Source organism: Bradysia coprophila, unplaced genomic scaffold (assembly GCF_014529535.1).
Source record: "Bradysia coprophila strain Holo2 unplaced genomic scaffold, BU_Bcop_v1 contig_358, whole genome shotgun sequence".
In the NCBI taxonomy this organism is placed as follows: Eukaryota; Metazoa; Arthropoda; class Insecta; order Diptera; family Sciaridae; genus Bradysia; species Bradysia coprophila.
Window position 1 is genome coordinate 227,971 of NW_023503616.1, and position 21,022 is coordinate 248,992.

The window sequence follows — 21,022 nt, forward strand, 5'->3', positions numbered from 1 at the left end:
TGTAATGGATTTTACATACTACATGCGTCGAAAACCGTACTTTTCATGTTTCATGCACTACTTTTAGCGCCCTCAGCATGTAATATATATTACACACTTGTCACGAAGAAGTCGAGGCTTGCCGAGACTGATAGGGACAAGTGTGTACTCTATGTTATCACATAAGCGAAAACGAGACAACAACATAGAACTGAAGTGTAATTTTTGAATTAAACCTCTAGTTAAATAATTTTGACATCCGAACACCGCGCGTATGTGATAATAAATATTATGCACCTGTGTCCAAATGAACGCCTTCGGCTTAGGATCACAATCACCAACTCGTTAAAATAAACATTTGGACATAGGTGCATATCATTTTTTATGTGTCGATGCAAAGATAAACCCAAACTTTGGCTACGCCTCGGATCAACAAAATTCACACAAAAACTCCACTTTTCATCTTTTTATCCCTAGTCGTGTAAAATACTTATACATGCTTTTGAAACCTAAACCAATTTTCTTGTTTTCCCTAGGTGTGTAATTCGCCACTTTCGACCCTAGGGATAACAAAAACATGTAAATGGTATTTGTTGTTTTATGGGGTCTATACGCAGCATTTCTTAAACGTCCAGAATAATATAAAAAGAATTTTACCAGAGGTGGATTTGACTGAACTTCGCAAAATCCACTAGAATCCACAATGTACGAATAGCATCTACCTAAAATCCTTGAGGTTAAGTTCGAAGATGGGCAACAACAGACGGGTGATCTTAGAGATATTCCCTACAGGAATATCTGTCTGGCCTCTATCATACGACAACTTGAGCAATTTTCGATGGATTTCCAAAAACCTTTTTCAATTGACGAAAAATGACATTTCTCGAGTTTTAATCTAGGAGTTATTCAGTCAAGGGACCTGACCCACCCATAAGGTTATGCCTGGTCTTATAGGACAATCGAGTGAAAAATTGCAACAACTTTTATTTCAAAAGACATTTCAAAATCACAATCGAGGGTGCTTCAATAACACAATACACGACAGCACCGAACACTATCGAAGCAATAATGTCACCGCCAATAATATGAATCATCCACGACGAATTCAACGATAACGCAGCTTCCATATTGGCAACGGTTAACGACTGGTAAACTCCATGAATTAGATATATACTCATGCTCATCTTAGCTATTGGTTGCCAGACTGGATGTGACAAACACCAATTGACTACTCCACCCGATTTCAAATGATGACAGACGAATATGGTCCAACTAGTTAATACAGTCCATGCAAGACGACCAACGGATGAGTATAACGATTTCACGAATCGTTGCTCTTGATACAATTTGTGGATAATTTCGATTGAAACAAAGACAAGTATTGTTACTATCCATCCAATGCACTGGGTTCTCTAGGGAAAAAAAATTGTTTCATTATTTCATTGGCTAGATGATCGTATCGTAGGCTTGTAAATTATACCTTCCGCATGTGGTGTTTGCCCTTACGCTCGTGCATGATATAACCCAAAGCAATTCCGACAAGAAACTGTCCTATGCGGAAATGTGTTTGATAATAAATCAAATCGTTGGGAACGGTATCGCTAAAAGACACATTAGAAACGGACATCTCGTCGGGTTCAATAGTTTCAAGATCCCAATCACAAGACTTACTAGTAACTGGCAACGAAAATGCCAATATGATTCGCCAAAATAACGGTCGCAAAAAGCAAAAACGCTTTGTATTTGAGCTTCCACACCGTAAATATGAACGCTGGACTCAGCACGAAGAGGTGAAAGTCTGCACTCAAATACCATGTATACCTTATACACTGTTCACATTTTAGAGAAATTATTTGGAAGAAACATATATCCGATCATCGATTTACCACTTCCATCGGGTTGACGTAGGTTTGAACGAGCAACAAACTGCTCCACCAATACTTGTGACAAGGTTCAACTTTCGATTCGAAATATTTTTTCAAATAACCATCAACTAGCAAGGCCGGAAACGAGCTCATGATGAAGAGAAGTAATGCAGCTAGAGTAGGCATGTACCTTCCGTATCGACCAATGTACATTTTAAGCAAGTTTACCCTTTTCCTTAAAATGAAGAACACTTTCACTTGGTGCTCATGCTCAATGGACGATGCTAGATTTCATGATTGGAAAAAACTCACTCATCCAGTGCTTTTAAAGTCGACAGTGTGACTAATATGCCAGCCATTAGAAAAAACACTTCGGCAGCATATTTGTTATTCCATACTACTTTGGTTACAAACTCCGAAAACGGACCGGTGTATTTCAGTGGTTCTTTCGAAAAATGGCTCCACAATCTATGACCGGCAATCACCCAGGATACCGCCAGCGCTCGAAGACCGTAAAAACATTCAATGGTGTTTGATGATGGTGGTTCGATTTTCAATAAATCACTATAATTTCTATGTAACGAAAAGGCAAGGTAGAGAGTTGTCGGCTCATCTGAAAATCGATTCGAAGTGATCGTACTGTTGTACCATGATTTATTGAACAGTGGCCTACATAGGTTCCTTTCCATATACAGGTCATAGATTGTTGATGAAATTATCAGACCCAATAGCAGGGAAAAAATCACACTGAAATATTTAACTGCAGCGTTAGGTATCAAGCATTATAAATCTCGCGTCCATTTTAGAGTAAACGGAAAAGTGTAAAAATTAAGTTTCTAAGTTTACTTTACTAGCACGAACGAACTTACATAGCTATGTAGTCGATAACGGAGAGCAACATTCTATTTTGGTATTCCTCGATACGAACAGAGACTAAATTCAATTTAAAATTGCTATCGGGCAGAGCTGACGACAAATTAATCCACAAATCATCTTCATGAATACTTCAGTGCCGAAATATGTATTTTAGGTGCGCAAATATTTCTTTGAAAGCCAAGATTTCGTGTGAATTTTGTTGAACCAAGGTGAAGATGAACGTTCTGTACTTAATGTTATGTAATCTTATGTTGAAGCGTTCCGCACACATGTATTAATCATAAACGTCTTCTGTAATCGACTATAACATGAGGAAGCTGTCGAAAGAATTGACTTCAAAAACCATAAGAACACAATCTTTGACGTAGAGTACTTATTTATGTGAGTATTATTGAAAATTAGCTTCAAAATTTGGTTTCGCAACGAATTTAGAATTTTCACATCTTTTGTGGTTCAGACTTCAGACCATCCGACACTTGCTATTCAATAGCTATTTAAACATTAGTTGTTTTTCAACAATTTTTTGTTTGCCAAAAACACACCTTTATTGGTATATGAATAGTTTAGGCGCTTGTGTCATAAAAAAACGGTTCCGTTCAGAATTGTGTCCAACCAGCTAGTATATTTGTCTTGTTTCGTGTTTCCTTTGCTGAGCTTTTTGTCTCGCGTAATATTTCCAACTTAATTTGTTGTCTGAGTTTTAGCGGTTTTAGCCTACATATAGGAAGGAAATTCGGAAATTTTCCAGTTTTAATACCGGCTGCGGCTTAGTTACCGTAATGGAAAAGCTTGTAGAAACCAAGGTTTCCAAAAAAAATCGGTCATTCAATAGTAACAATTAGTAGAAATATCTGAGTCAAAATGCTTCGGTGCATAAAGCGCATAAGTCTTCCTATCCCATAACTAAGAATAATTAAAAACTAGAATTTTATAAACGTGGTGTTATGTGTTTATTCGCCGTGGCAAGTCAAATGGTATTTGTTGTTTCATGAGGTTTATACGCAGAATTTCAGAAACATCCAGAATATTATAGGTAGAATTTTACCAAAGGTCATCGAAGATTTGGCTGAACTTCGCAAAATCCATTAGAACTTCCATCAAAGAATTGTCTTATGTGATTTCGAAAGTTTTTTTTGTAAGAGTTGCGTCTTTCATATTACATAATGCTGTCAGTAAATTTTAAGCAATGTTCACTTTATTTGAAAAGTTTTACTGATACTAAACCAGGACAAAACGATTTCGAAAGTTCGTTCAGTGTGACGTGAGATGAGACCTTGCAGGTGAGGTCATTTTTAGGCTCTTGGTTAATTTTGCACATACTAATACCACGAGCAAATTTTAACAAAAACAAAAACAGTCGAAATCCGTTCAAATTTGGCCAAACTACAAGCAAAAACTGCTTCGCACCCTGTTCACATCAAGGGCTCTAACTCACGAGTCGGTTATCCAATTTTCATAAACTTGTTTTTTGTCGATTAGTATTGTAAATACCTTTCATTTGACGTATCACTAACAACTGTAGCGTTTTAATTGCCGTAGAAAAACCATAAAACACTTATTGGGCCCCAGCTCAGGAGGAGTCGACCCAAATGTGCCTATTTTTATATATTCATAACCTATCAGGGAAAAAGAGAATTTTTAAAAACGGTTGAGTTTTACTCAAGTTATCATCGTGTACACGGACAGACGGACAGATTTTTTTTTTTTATTGTGGATTCGTCATCTGTAATCATAGGCAAATGCCCTTACCTTTACCGTCTGCTTCGAATTCCATATGTTACAAACGGCATGATGTTCTTATAAGCCCCCAGTACTTCGTACGGGGCTAAAAATGAAATGAATGCGGTCGTCATAACTGAAATTAGTAATTTTCCGTTTGAAAGAAATTCTTACTTCTGTAATAATAAAAAAGGTCCTTTGTGCGTTCAAACCCCATTTAAATAATAAAGTTCTTGCTATCGATATGCCAAAGGCAATCAATTTATGTTTTATATCCTCTTCGGCAACAGTTCTCATAAACAAAAGAACAGTAAACTCTAGACAAAATATGTATGATAGCACGTATGATTTGCGATACATGTAATGTAGTATGTATAATGTCTCGTGGTTTGCCGATGAAATTGTTTTATGGAATATTTGAGTTGAAAATTCAATCGTTTTATTCTCATGAAATCGTTGATTTAAGATATTTTCAAAATAATAAATGGCCTTTACTGTCATAGATCTACATATCCAAATATGATTTAGTTGATAAATGTATCATTAAGTTGAAGTTGAAATCAAAATTATTGCGACATTGTTTTTGTCGTAAATATTAATTGGGTTAGACGATATCCATAAAATCGGATTTCTGTTCTAAGAAAATATTTTCTAAAAATTCAGAATGGTAAATATAATGTCTTTGTTTGGATGTTTTTGTTTTGCCTAGAGGATGGTTTGTGGCTCGCTCCAATAGAGAATGTCAAAACAATTATAGTTTAGTGAATATTTCTATGAGCAATGACTTTTTCAAAATTTACAAAATGAGTAGTGGGTCCACATACCACTGTTAGGAGTAGATAACCAACCCGCGATCTTAAGAGTACAGGGAAATCGTGGACGAGGGTAGGGAAGGTTTACAGAATTGCAGAACAAGCCTTTTTTACACATGTACAAGACTGTGATAGTGAAAGTATAATAAAAAATTTCTTTCTCAAGATTAGTACGTTTGTCGATAAGATGAAAAACCCTGTAATTTTGGGAAAGGTTAGTTCAAATACGGATAAATTCCACGTAAAACGTAATGTGTCTAGTCTACCGTTAAGAGATCAATTTATCAAGAAAAACACATTCCTTAGCTGAAATAATCGTAAATGACTAGCAGATAGTATATGTTCTATAGAACCTAAAAACTATGCTAAATAACATCAATGAGCCACTATACCACGAACACGAAGGATCTTCGTTCATAAATCTAAATATTATGTCAAAGCATTAATCAGTTCCATTTTATTAATTAAAACGTTGAAAGTTTCTTAACAATTCTCTTAGAAATTTGATCCTGTTGTTCGTTTCCTATAATCTTTTATGAAAATAATTAATTTAATCAACATAAGTAACTGGCTCTTTGTTGACTATACAACTATATACAAATCATTAAATTTCGTTGATTTCTATTAAATGATATTGATTACTTTCCGTATTATATTCGGTTACAGATCGTCGAATACACCAATGTTACACCAAAGCCTTCGTCGGACACTTGTGGATTATCTATAAAGTTTCATACCACTTTTTTGTGTATAGACGTCTGCATTAAGGAAAAAGAACTCTGGGAACTTAAAATTGAAGTTGTTTATAGTCTCCAAAGGTAAGAAAATGTTATTTATTTTTATGTTCCGTAGCAATAAAAGCACATAATGTACAACTGCTATGTGAACAACATTATATGTACAGCGTTGCTTTATAAATTTTCGTAATTTAACGGCTCAATAAAAGTGTTTTATGCATCGAATAAATGATCGTTTCTGAAGTCGTGAACAGTAGTGAAGACTATTCTTAATCAGATGTGTAGGAGCGGTTAATTGTGTTTATACAACACAGAAGCGAAACTCTTTTAGTAAGTGTGGTTCAATTTACGGGAAGAAAAAGTGTGTGGCTTTATTATAATTGCCATTTCATGTTTTTCTATTCATGTTTCTTGGAGAGTTTGGGACATGAGGTGCTTAAGTCAAGTGACGGTTTATAGATTTTTATTAAATCCAGACATTTGGCGCCTGAAAAATTAAAGATTTATTATTTACTGAACAATGTCAACTGTAGTAGTATAGTTGTTTGCGATAATGATTCAACGATTGACAACGTTTTTGAAAAACAAGATAATATGTTACAAAAGCTTGTTTACCCAGAACTATCTACTTAAATCTAAAAAAAAACCTGAAAGCTGACCTTTTAAGGGTACGTTGTGAGAATAATTCAAGAAGTTAATACGATGGGTACGTGCGTGTTATATTTTTATCTCTACACATAGTCTAGAACATACAGAGCTTAGCACTATATTAATGTCATCTATTGGTTATTTATTATTTCGTCAATCATGTAATTACTATATTTTCATGATTCAATTAGTACTATATCCATCCATAGAAATATTTTAATTGCAAGACATAGACATTAGATATAATACACGAGCCAATAACAAGCATATTCCCCTGGTACAAATAAAAGAAAAACTAATTCGAAACACAGACGTGACTAATATTTTGATTTTCATTGACTATATTATGAGAATAAATATCTGTATGTAAAAGGCATTCAGAAAAATCCAACGGTTTATAAATATATTTGTAACACCTTTGCGACAGTTACTGCTGATGTGTTTATATATATTTGTAGAGATAGTAACCACGGCAGAGTAAAATAAACCAGGCAGGAGCGGTTCATTTTCGAAATGTCAAATAACCTAATACACTGGATGAAAATGAACTCAAATGAACACTGACATAAATTGAACAATTTTGTTCGCAAAAAATATAGGGCTACTAGATTAATCAGGTCCCCAGTCAAATCAGCGCTCCTGCCTGGTTAACTTTACTCTGTCGTGATAGTAACACATCTGAGAAGTTTTACAATACAATTTACATGTATGACGGTTCCATATATTATGTACATGAAAATCTGTATCTTCCTCAGAATAAGATAACAAATTGGATTGGAATACAGGATTTTTTACTCGCATCAATAGCTTTTTTTTGTAGCTGAACTTCAAGTAACCTTTATCAAAAAGAAAAGTTAAGAAATTATTCAGCAATTTATGCTGGAATATTGACGACGAAAATTATTGAGGTGGAAATAATGCCAAAAGTATAACAGTAAATTGGCCAATTCAGCATCTTAACTTTAGTATTGTGTTTAATATTGGGTGTTTTGTACTATTAAAGTTGTTCCCCGAAGGAAAATTTAAAGAGGCTTACGATCATAAGAACTCACGACTCTCAGTCGGTTCATTCTCGACTATATTTAAAATATGCAAATTAATAGTAGATTGTGCACCTCTGAACAAATGTTTATTTTGACGGGGTTAGAAGTTGTGGTCTGGTTACATAAATCAACTCATCAAAATCGAAATTTTAATAGATTACTAGTATGAACTACAGTCACCTGGTTTAAGATACTTTTTGTTGTAACAGAAATAAAGGAACTTCAAAACATTTTGTGCCACCTCAAATAATTTGTGCTATCTTGAATGGGGTCTACACTTGTTTTTTTATGTGTTCACGGCGGGGTTGAAGAAAACTTAAATACATCACCTCTGATTTTTCTTCAAGTTCTGGTTGAGGGAGTCGAGTATTCTGTTTCCGTTTTGGAAAACTGGCACACATGGCCGTGCGGGACCGACGAGACAATTTGAATACAGATTGTTATCGCAACAGATAGAGGGTTTAATTCTAAGCTAATTCGTGTTAAAATAGCTTCCCTCGACAACCTGGCCACGGAACTACAGCAAGCTAAAGTCGAAAATTCGACATTTTTCAATGGTGATATGTCTAAGACAAAGAGAGTTTAAAACTCTTTGAATGGCGATATTGGTAGTATAGGGGATTTCATGATCTAGGAACTCAGAAACTTTTCAAGTGAATAACACTGTGAATGGATTTTACAAAAGACATCTGAATTGTAAAATATTTGAAAAAGTTAATTTTCACCATCCTCGGCGAAACTTGAACTCCTCTGTTCAAATTTACTCGTCAACCCCACCGTGATTGATTCAAATTTAACCCATTTTCCCTCTTCGAAACAAGCTACGTAATTGCACAGAGCCATCACATAGGGTAGAACAGTAGAATAGTACATAGATTCGTAGAACATTGTATATGACATTAATATAAAGCAAATTGAAATTTCCGATTGTCTACAACACGATTGTAACCTGGAAAATAGTGTCTAACGCAACGGAAATATTTTGTATAGCAAAAAACAAATCAGCAAAACCTTACGATTGCCGGCTACATTAAATTTTCAAAAAAGAACCTCCACAGTCGATCCACCAGCGCTGAAACAAAAGTAGTCTCATGACATTCAACACACACATGCGATTGAAGGTATCGAACGCTGAATCGGAGAGAATAAAAATGTATACGATGTATACTGCCACACACAAAACATCGGCTGTGGCTCCAAGTACGCATGACATTTGAAATATAATTCGGAACTGTTCACACTCATGCCTGATAATCACCGTTGAACATTGTTGAATATATGCTTCCCTGTCGCGCCTGTTAAAACACATTGACGCCGTCAAAAACACAAAATGGCCGTAATTGATAGTGCTGTTGAGTGCTTGATGTAATATCAAAACGGAAAATTTAGAGTGTTTTATAAAGAAAAACTTAAAATTTCTGGTGTACTTATAGACAGTGAGTCGTTTGGAACGAATTACAATTGGATTGCAGTGTTCATCTAATGAAAATTTGACAGGTTAATAAGTTTTTGCATTTCACAGCTTTGTATCCCCGGAATGCGCGTCTTTTTTATTGTGTGACGTGACGTTTACTGGATGTTTATAGTAATTTCAAAAAGTTTTCTTTCTTATTTTATCCGTAAAACACCTTTGATTATAATCCTTCATTGTTTTGAACTACACTTGCTCATAATATTGTACATAGAACAACTACAATATTCCTTGATTGAAACGTTCATTGCTTTCACCGCCAAATTCGTTTTCCATGTATTTTGCTTTATCAGTTCAGTTTTGACAGGCAGTAGTGGAATTCTAATTTCGGATCACTAAAAATTTTTGTAAAATTTATTTGAGCATTTGAGCAGCATAGTGGACTGTGTCGTAAGATAATTAATTATCGGACTTGTAAGAAACAAATTAAATTTGACTTGAGACATGTTGGGAACAACAACGACAGAGTCTAGAGTGTCACGTCACACAATGTTTGGAACACATAATGATCAAATTATATCGTAAAATGTCCTTTGACTAAGACAAAGAATCTGTGAAAAAATCATGTTCACTCAACTCGCCCTTTCCGATCTACTTTGTGAAGTGAATGACTTTTTAAAATGAATCAAAATGATTCTTCGTCCTTGATAAAACTATCCCGTCAATTCCCGAAACTTGATTCTGTTCCATTGCTAACCAGAACCTATGAACCCCTCATGCAAAACTAACCCAAAATTTTCTCTTGTTATTCTTTAAAGGATGGAAAGCTACAATCATCACATGATGGATGCAGACTATGGGAATATAGTTTACGGTAGTGGGATTCCCAATCAAATGCATCAAAATTTACCGACAGAAGAACTAATCATGAACAATCCGGATGTAGCCGTAAAGGATGCTGAATATCCATCGCGCGAAAGTATCATAACGAGTAATTTGACAAATACTCAAGTCGATGGAGTGTATCAGGCGAATGCAAATTTGGATAATGGCGAAGAAAACTTGAATGCAATCGTGGAAATCAATCAATTCATCAATAGCACGGATAACGACAAAGTAGATCCTCAAGCTATATCAGATACGGTTCAACAGATTGAAGAGGCTGTACAGATTGAAGAGGCTGTACAAATTGAAGAGCCGCCGAAAATAGACACATCGATGGAGGAATCAACAGAACCGGTTGCTAGTAATGTGCTAGAACCATTTGTACCAGAAGCAGGTACAACGACAAGTCTAGAAATTGAAAAAGTGGAAGATGTCGCACCCGTTGCCACAACTTCGAAAAAAGATAACGAAGTGGATCAGAATCAGTGCCGTGTTTGTTTGTCAAAAGACAATTTGATCAACATTTTCTCGTTCGAAAATAAGTCGAGAATATGCGACATAATAATGAGCATTTGCACAACAGTGAAAATAATTGAAAAGGATTATTTGCCCCATTACATCTGCCCTGAATGTTTGGATAAGCTAAAAATAGCGGCCGAATTCAAATCACAGTGTGAGACGACCGACACAGAGTTGAGAAAGAAATTGAAGAGAAGTAAGAACAAGGTTCGCGGTGGTGGTAGATTTCTATTGATTGACTGCGAAATGAGCAGCGGTTCCGATGTTGATGATAACAAAGATGATGACGAATTCCAAATATCTGACGTGGTTGAATCTGATCCAGATAGCGATGCTAGTTTTAAAATTGGTAAAAGAAAATCCACTCGGGTCAAGAAGAAAGCTTCACCAAAAAGGAAAGCTCAATCACGCGTGCGAACACCGTCAGCAAAAGCTAAAGCCTCTAGCAGTGTCACCAGTGGCAGTAAACGTTCATCAAAGGCTACGGAAAAACCCGCACCGGTCGAGACGAAACGTATAAAACATGATGTCGTGTACATTGAAGCTCTTCCCGAACTGAGCGACGACGAGAACGATGAAAAAGATGCGCCGAAGGGTCGGGCTCGTCGTTCAAATGCTAGTTACAATACACCAAAATCCAAATCGGCTGCAAGCCAACCGTCATCCAGTAAGACTTCGAAAATTCCACACAAGAAACGTGCCATCGTTGAAATGATTGATTCAGATGACGAAAATTCAAAAACAACAAAAGAACCAGCGAAATCCCGTGAACATACATGCACTACTTGCAATAAAACGTTGCCGTCTTGGAATGCTTTGAAGGAACACCGAAAGACCCATTCCGGTGAAACATTTGCCTGCAATATCTGCAACAAACCGTTCAAACAGCGAGCGAGCCTGGATGCGCACATTCAGAAACATAAAGAAGACGAATCGAGAACGTGTAAACCATGCAATAAACCATTTGCATCGAAATTGGAACTGCGAAAGCATCAACAGTCGATGCACGAGGACCAATTCACATTCGAGTGTAACACCTGTAAGCGAACGTTTACGGCTAAAGCTCGGCTGGACAAGCACAAAGAGGGGAAATGTCCAGGATTCGATACGAGTACAAAGAAAAAGAGTGAAGTAGAAGTCAGCTCACATCTTGGTAGAGATTTGTTCAAGTGTGTGGCGCCGTTGACTACTACATACTGGAGTGATAGTTTTTCAGAGTAAATTGGATATAAAAGGGTACTAGTGTTTTCTTTTCTTTCTTCTAAGCCGAAAAGAGTGGAAAAAGCAATTTGAATTTTATAAGTGAATTAAAGTGGATTTCAATTTTTGAGTTTATTATAAATAAAAAAAATATTTTGAAACGAACAGAAGTTTTATTTTTTAATTGAATTGCTCCGAAATGCAACAGGACAAAAGCTGGACCAACCAATCCGTTAAAGGTAAGCAAAGACATGTTTACCACCAACTTTTTTGTGGTTTGAGGATCTTCTGATTATTTAAATGTAAACGACATCAATTTGGAATCAGGCGAGTGTACCGGTGAAAATCTTCCAGCAGCGACTCTCGTTTTCGTTTTGTTAAGTTACATTTTTCACACACAGTTTAGGTCGCGGGTAAAGCTGAGAGAAGGTTTAATTCAGTTCAAACAAAATTAACTTAATGGCTGTATAGGGATGTAGGCAGTAGATCGAATTTAGTATGAAGATTCATTTGCGAGAGTATAATTTTCATTGTATCATATTGTTGGACAAAGTAGTTTGTAAACTACTCACGGTGCGGTTGAATGAATTTTAACTGAGCATTTCGATGCACTTTTGATATTTTCGGATATTATTAGTCAGCTAGGAGCCCTGAACAAGGTTCCAAGTCTCAGCTGTCCATTGACACCACACATGCAATGACTCATGTCAGCAATGCCGATATGTTGGATGAATAAGTGAAATGTGTCCTTCTACTGCGAAATTTTGTGCACATTTTCCACGATCCACACCTCTATGACTGTTTGAAAATCACGTTTTTTCAACTTTAGCGTGTCTCTGCCGGCTTCACATGCACTTAGGGCACCAAATTTTTGTACAACTGTTATTAAAATTTCAGGCACTATCAATTAAAACTACAACCAGTTTTCCACCACTCCACCTGTAGACAGGATGGGCTAATTGGACATTGGGCTATGCACTAATGTCACCGACGGTACGGATGAAAATCAAAAATTTTTTGTGTAACCTTGTTCAGGGCTCCGAGCTGACTAACAATATCCAAAAATATCAAAAGTGCATCGAAATGCTCAGTTAAAATTCATGCAACCGCGCCGTGTTCTACGCAGAATTTCCATTCATCTTCAGCTTTATGAAAAAGTTCTTTTTCAAAACAGTATGGGACAGATCAACTTATAAATCAGCGATTAAGTACCAATGGTTTCGTTCTGCGAATACATTTTTCTATTATAATTAATCTCCAATCTCAGGCTGAAGCACATCAGTAAAAGCAGCTATACGAATCGGAAAGTCTGGAGATAGTTTAAAAAAAATCCCATTGCTATCAATATTTATTTTCCTTTACGAGATCACATAAGTCGGAATCATCGCTTATTTTTGCTGTCGTTGTCGATAACAGATGACACGGCCGTAAAAGGTCATCCCATGCGCTCTTTCGAATATCAACATAGAATAAATGAGTCCGAGATTATTTGTTAAACAATATAATGTCAACAGTTAATATTTCATAAAATTTAAGTCTTAAGCTGAACACGTAGGACCAAACAAGAACACTAAACAGTCGGCTAGTCATCTGCTATCGAAAGCAACAGCGGAAATAAAAAATGACCTAACGTTAACGTGGTGTCATACAGTAAAATGTATGTAAAAAGAAATTAAGTAAAAGATGTGTCGTATTTGGGAACACGTTTGCCTTTTCTAAAATGTTTTAAACGCAAATTCGAATAGAACATTCCGATTTGATATTTAATTTGGCTTCTGTCTTAAACAAATAGCGAATCCAACATCATATTTGGAAGGTATTAATTTGTCAAAAGAAAGTAACTATCTTCTACACTCTCACTCTATCCGTTAAAAACCAACTATTTATTTTAATCACAAAATGGACTAATTTGATGTGTCGATAGCAAAATGGTTGAGTTGCAATTTTTTCGCTCGACATTTGTTTGATGTTTTCGATACATCTAGGATAAATTAGATGTCAATTCTTGAAGTATTTTCAAATATTTTTCAATATTTTCCTATAATGAAAATGCAACATGGGGAAAATGTTTTTTTTTTAAGTTATGGCTTAGAGCTGAATGAAAATACCGGTTTTATGTTTTCGGATCATGAAAATATTCGCGGAACAGTTTTTCATGTAAAAAATTGTTTAGATTATCTAAAAAATTTTCAGTGGAAAAATCGAGAAAGATTAATTCGTGGAATCTTACCAAAATCGCTTTGAAGAATTTTCCAACGGAAAGTAATCTTTCATAAACATTTACCCTCTATAATATATGTCGTGGTTTTTACTAGATGCAAAATTGTTTAGATAATGGTATTCTGGGTAAACAATATAGAAATCATCATGGCAATGGAATAAGTCAATCTTTCTATTTCAAAAACAATTACCTTCCACCCAGGGTTCAACTTGTTTTTATTACAACCATTTTATCAATAAATGGATCTCTGTAAAGCACGAACACATACAGAATTTCTACGATTCAAAACTGAATTTTATTCCGGAGATGAAGTCACCGTAATTCTAGATTCAATGTAATGTTCTAGATACAGATACATTTACTTTAGATAATGATGTTTTGATGCTACCACATACTGACCATCGGCCATGTCAATGACAATAACATTCTAAAAATATTTTGTGAGCTGGTATGCGATCGGGGTCTTTCCAACTTGTCCATTAAATTGCATTGACTAGTCACTGTTTCAGCATATGATACAATGTGGTATAAACGGTTCCAATGCTCTAGGGAGAACAAGAACCAGATTCGCAGAGAATATTGAGGCTTTCAACAATGGTATCATCCATTATGCACAGTCTGTGTGTTCTTGTATGTATCACTCGTCAGTAACAAGTTTAGTCGGGATGTCTGGCAATCTACTAAATTCTGAAGAAGTTGGTCATAGAAATGTAAAGCACGTAAAGAAGCAGATATTTAATATTTTAATTTTAGGGGTGGATATTCCATAACAGAATATGCTTTCACCTCTAATATATGCCGAACACATACGTCGTTTAACATGTTTCACATATTGCTGTTTTAAGTCTACGAATATTTTGCTGCAGCATTACGGGGAAATTTAAATTTCACTTTATGCCGTCACATTACACGTTCGATTTACATATTATGGAAAAGCTTTCCAAATGATATGTATTTTGACTTTGAGCTAAATGATTTGCTATGTCAGTTATTCGTGTCAATATGAATTTAAATATAAGCCATGTGCAGACGAAATTGGGTAAATCCAACAATTTTTATACAGCAGCAACATAAAAAATTCAGGTAATGGTTGCGTTTCGAACATAACATCAACAAAATCATAGTAGCATAAAAAAAGGGAAAATAGATAAAGCTCCACAACTGAGACCTAAGACTATATACCATCTACAGTGTACAAACAAAAACTCATCCTCACGTTCCATTAAAAACAACCACGTTAGTGTTTGAATAAAATTATTTAAATTTAATAAACGCTGACTTCTATACTCGAGTGGAGACGAAAGTTTTTCAGGTCTTTGAATTTAATTATCGCAAAGAAATGTTAATGTTAATGGATTTACTAACTTCTTCACTTCAACAGGAAAAAGGTATTCGGTAAAAGTGGTACATTTTTCATATTGTTTTGTTAAGCTCGTTCCCCATCTATCATAGTATATAGGATTGAAGTCCATATATTATTCCAGAAAAAGTTTTGTTAAGTAAATCTTTTGGGAAGCAATTTTCTGAAACACACTAATAAATAGACTAGGCTATGCAGCAACACAAAGGGTAAATTAATAACTCCAATGGTAATGATATATGCATATTATTGAATGTCCCTTGTTAAACGATCATAAATCATATTATGAAGCCAACATTTTGGTCAGAATTTCTATCACCTTTCATACGAATCGATTCCTATTAAGTGTAATGTATGGAAATTATTAGTACAAATTCTAGCTAGTGGTTTCTCCCTCGACCGACACCCACGTGCAACCTGTCATCAACAACTCAAAATAAACTTTTCCTGTCATTAGGTAGTCAATTAATGCTTTGAATTTTTAATAAACTATCGATTCCTCATTAAATACAACAGTGAAAGGATGACTTAAGTCCCGAAATTGCTAATTTGTCTCTAACATTTAGCAATGAGAATTTAATTGTGGCCTACATTCTCATGGAAAGATCGAAACGCTGTGTATTGACATGTCACTCAATTATTGAGATTTTAATTAAAACTTCCACGAAAACTTGTAGAAAACTTTCACAACACAGAATAAAGTTGGATAAAACTTAACGGTGTCCCATTTCGGTGGGTTGGTCCTGACTGTTTTATGCATGTGTAATACATTGTGTATACAGAGACTATTTCTATCATTTGAAATAACTGACAAAATAATAAGACTACATCAGGACCACCATTACCTGAAGTATATGAAGCAGATTAGTTAAATACAATTACACTGGAAGGAAAAGCTAAAGTTCGAAATTGTACGCAACACCTTTTAACCAATTTAGAGGCTATTGTCAGGTACATAGTACATTGGCAATTCAAAACATTATACACAAAGTTTGAATTACAAATCTGAAGTCCTCTTGTTCTCCTATTTCGCATTAACTATTGTTTGCACAATCGAGCTCGTAAAACGATTCTACGAAATAATTTTCAGAGTTGCAGTTTGAAACTTTAGTTAGTTCTCTCAATAATTTAAAAGAAAGACGACGTTTGCTTGGTTGCTACTCAAGCATTCTCTGTTTTATCATCTTCACTTGACAGGGGAGATATTACGACTGCATTTCTCTATTCTCTTCTCTATACTCTACCATCAAATCTGTGCACAGAAATTGCACAAAATGTGTATGTAATGTGCACATAATGTGCACAAATATTTATGTGCACATTATGTGCACATTACAAACACATTTTGTGCAACTTCTGTGCACAGATTTGATGGTAGAAAATAGAGAAATGCAGCCGTAATCTCTCTCCAGGAACGACGAAAATAAACAATGGGATAGAATACTTGTAACTTTATTCATCATTCAAATAAATGCCAAGGAAAGGTGGTCGGCCGTCAATCCGACCTGTACCTGTGTTATGTCTTTCATTATAGAATGCATGTTTAAATTAATTAAGTTAAATATTTTGTATTAGTGTAGTTAATAAGGACCAAAAAAGGCCGAACATTTACAGATCGGGTAGAGACAAACCAGTGATTGGATATTGTTTGAGATGTCAAAAAATGAGGTTTTGGAAGGGTAGCCCAAAAATCCCCTCCATACTTCCCCCCCTTTCAGCCCTTCAAACTTCAAATGCAGAGTCTTCTTGTATGAATTATTGTGAAGCGACGAATGAGCGTACAACATTGAGTGGGCACTCAAATGAAAGCTAAAAGATCAAAGTTTTTTTCTCTACAAAAAAATTTCCAGAATTTTCCGATTTCCTTGCAGTTTTTCCAACTTTTCTTAAAAACGAAGTTTTAAATTTGAGGTTAAAGTTAAATATTTTTTGAAATTAGTTCACAACAATATTTTTTTCTTCGCTATTATCGTTTAGCATCCCATTACCAAACTTTTTACAAACAAAAATTATTTTGATGTTCCGCAATTGAAGCAGTTATCGTAAATTTTCATCAAAAATTGGTACCCTTTTTGTATGGCAAATTTTTTTCGTCACTTTTTTTTATTATACAGGTGTGATAGTTGTTGGGTAGGCTCAGAGTGCCTCAAAAACGAAAGAAAACAAGTTTTTAGATTTGCAAAAATGATTCCGGTCTTGAACTCGGCTAAAATATTGAAATTTTCCACCCTCGGCGAACTTTGTCGAACACTACAAACAGCAAAATCGACTCATACACCATAAGATTACCCCTGGAAATTCTGGAAATTTTTTTGTCGAGAAAAAAACTTTGATCTTTTAGCTTTCATTTGAGTACCCACTCAATGTTGTACGCTCATTCGTCGCTTCACAATAATTCATACAAGAAGCCTCTGCATTTGAAGTTTGAAGGGCTGAAAGGGGGGAAGTATGGAGGGGATTTTTTGGCTACCCTTCCAAAACCTCATTTTCTTACATCCCAAACAATATCCAATCACTGGTTTGTCTCTACCCGATCTGTAAATATTTTGGTCCTTATTAACTACACTATATCCAACACTGATGATACACTATAGAAATAACAAAAGAAGTATTTAAAAGATTCGATAATTATATTAGTGAAATACTTCGGCCCAAAATCTTTGACAGAATTACAGACGAGCATAACCATCGAATAACTATTTGTGATTGATTTTTTATATTTGGATGGGATGGAGATGAAGCTATGCGTTCTGTTACGCCCAATTACATCTGCCATTCTAGGTTTTTACAATTCCAATTTCTACAAATTTACCAGCAATATAATCACGAACTTCTCTTTTCCAAATGCCACATAAACATTCTACGATGCAATCGATTATCAATATTTACAACATGGTGTGTTATCAAAGAATATTCTTTTAGCAATCGAAGTTATACATTATATATGTTGTAGACATTTTCATTGAAACAAGTTTAGCATTTTCCATTGATCACATGTTGTAATACATTATGTACGAATGAGTTTATCGAATAGCATCACATGTTTTATGTTCGCACCGAAATTGAAAGTGATGTAGGTTCTCCATTCGGGCGCGAATTTATGATGTTAACTAAATTCGAAGTACATCGTTCAATCAATATAATCAAGTCACATTTACTTAAAAATTCGTTTTTGCATGAACGAAATAACCCTTCGAATATATTCCGATCACGAATGAGAAGTACAAAAAAAAATTCTCGGAATACTAATGACATAGATATTGAGAAAAATGAAGTCATGCTCGACATAGGAAAAAAGCTTTTTATCACTTAATGTTTTCAATTAAAGAAGGAATGTGTTTATGTAAATCAATCGGTATACTGACTGTTACAGCTACAATTTATAAAGTATTGATTTTCTCTATGAGCAATACTGAACTATTCTGTTACCCTGACTTGGTGGTATGGTATAGGAATCCCAATTTACATGTTTTACAAAAAAAAACCCATCATGGGTATTCTACAGTTTGACAGACTACACGATTTACAAGTGATTAAAACTAAACTTGCATAGTCAATCAGCTTTATGTTGTTTTTTTTTCGACTATCTGTAACCCACTGAAAGCTGTACGTACTTTACCCATAACCAAATTTTCACTTGTATTTGATCAAACTGTGTAAGGTCAGCGAGTGTTCTTTTTTATTCCCAGGAGCGATACATTCTATACATGTTATGATGACATAAAAAAAATTTACATAAACGAAAGGGTATAAAAATCTTTACATGTTTTTAAAATTACCTGTTCCGCTGTTGTGGTATAATGGCGTTTGGTTTTTATACACTCGACAAGGTGTGAAAAGTGTATGAAAACTTTCCAAATTTGTTTTTGTGTGATAATGGAAATTGACATTTTAATAAAAATATCTCAACTAGCTGTATAGTCACGTCTATTATTTATGGGACAGGAACGTGGTAATGCAAGTAATGCACCGTAAAACTTAATTGAAATGCAGTAGATAATCCACATAAACAAAGTTTCTTATTGTGGTGGGTACTGAGACGGAAATTAAGCCGTTTCGATCACAAGCTTCGAATGGATTAATTAATTATTATCGGCTTAACTATTAAAAATTGATCACTACTCCAAAATAAACTAATTCCTTGTCATTTAACATTTTCCTGACTCAATAAATTATAAAAACAATTTTCGATTTGCTCGATTCTAATTTAATTTTGGTTCAGCAGATTTTCCTCGTTATGTCGTTTACAATTAGTTTCCCTGTCATTTTTATTCATTCAGTTTTATACTAATACTCGCAAAAAGAAACTAACAAACAAAATCGCAAATTTGCCACTTGCACTGTAAAATAAATAATTCAGGCAACGTTTGAATGAAAATTCTGTTTGTTTAACCCGGTAGATTGAAATGATAAACTAACAACTTTGGTACACGAAAAGTTATTTATGCAACAAGTTGAGAAATGGGGTTGTTTATTTCACTATAGATAGGAAGTGTCACATCGTGTGACAAAAACACTCAATTTCGCAGGCCAATTCCATACTGAGATTTTAAAGACAGGCACTTACGTATTTGTAGTATAACTTTGTCGCCCTGAATGGATAATGAAGATATGTAATATGAAGAGTAAGTTTAAGCACCAAAAGCATTTGAGCATTTGAGTTCTCATTTAAAAAACATTAGGAACAGTGATAAAAGACCCTTCATACATTACCCAAAGCATGCACGAAAAAATTCACTTTTCGCAGCTCAGTTGCAGAAACAATTTTACACGACAAATAATCCTGTTAGTGTGCAGTGCGGTGAACGAAAATGAGTTCAAATAGAAGTAGCTGAACCATTCCTTTAAAACAACTATGTATCTTGAAAATTATTGCAGTTACACCAAACCCATAACCGTTCGTTGGAGATAATTTTGATTGAAAGTTGAAAGTTTCTTTAACTTTCTTTTTGAACTTTTTTTATCTTTGAGTGAAGAAGTCTTCAAAACATCATGAGTCAAATTGTGAGTGCAACTCTTATATTCTTTCCTTTTTCAATTAGATCCTAAAGGAATATACATTTTAAAACGATGGTCTGACGTTCTGTTTGTCACTGTATTATACTTATAAATTAAAGTAATTAAAAATTCGGTCGTCAACTCACTCTAATATTTCCTTTTCGTGTTACCAAATGAATCGTGTTGTGAATGCTAATGCAGTATTAATAACATTATAAGTTTGTTTCAGTAACAGCTTTAAAAAAAAATTGTTTACACATAAATTGGTTCATAGATGATTTGAATAGTCGATGATAAATTGGGTACACACACTCGCACAAGTGTCGGAGCTCAATATACCATCTTTGAAAAGATATGAATATATTTACATGTCAACTTGATGCGAATAAAGGAAAAATTGTGGGAAAATCATGCAATATAGGAGCCGCTTATGGCGAAAATATTCAGAGAGTTCCTTTACAAAGTACCTACATCATCGATATAAATATACATAAAAATGATTATTATGTGCCTTATTATGTTGAAGGCTAATATGTAACAGTAACAGTAAAATACTCGACATAAACTTTCTATGCAGTAATAAATCTCTACATTAGAGAAATAGCGAATATATGAGCACTCAGCGGGTTGTGTGTGCTGATATGGTTTAGAGATATTATCAAGAAAGAAAAGGGAAAAGATTTTCTTATTTTACCCATAAATATGGAGTGACACAAATCTTGTTTTTTAGGGATTGAACTGACGGTGAA

The 21,022-nt window shown here is 34.7% G+C and overlaps 3 protein-coding genes across 4 annotated transcripts in view; 2 read left to right on the top strand and 1 right to left on the bottom strand.

Annotated features, from left to right (window-relative positions):
• LOC119081623 (sex peptide receptor) overlaps positions 1-21,022 on the top strand; it is a 65,544-nt gene that overhangs the window by 27,295 nt on the left and 17,227 nt on the right. For both annotated transcript variants that reach the window (XM_037190671.1, XM_037190672.1), the window contains exon 2: positions 5,918-6,069. The gene's annotated coding sequence lies outside the window, so the exon portion shown is untranslated. The remainder of the gene's footprint in view (positions 1-5,917; positions 6,070-21,022) is intronic.
• LOC119081582 (O-acyltransferase like protein-like) lies at positions 963-2,780 on the bottom strand. Its single transcript, XM_037190617.1, has 6 exons — positions 2,714-2,780; positions 2,157-2,591; positions 1,866-2,079; positions 1,651-1,808; positions 1,460-1,580; positions 963-1,391 (listed from the first exon to the last, which is right to left on the bottom strand). Exons 1-6 carry the CDS (start codon positions 2,743-2,745, stop codon positions 963-965), a joined length of 1,389 nt encoding a protein of 462 aa, XP_037046512.1. The 5' UTR covers positions 2,746-2,780.
• On the top strand, positions 8,922-11,859 carry LOC119081622 (zinc finger protein weckle-like). Its single transcript, XM_037190670.1, has 2 exons — positions 8,922-9,176; positions 9,909-11,859. The coding sequence occupies exon 2, from the start codon at positions 9,910-9,912 to the stop codon at positions 11,713-11,715; it is 1,806 nt and encodes a 601-aa protein (XP_037046565.1). The 5' UTR covers positions 8,922-9,176; position 9,909; the 3' UTR covers positions 11,716-11,859.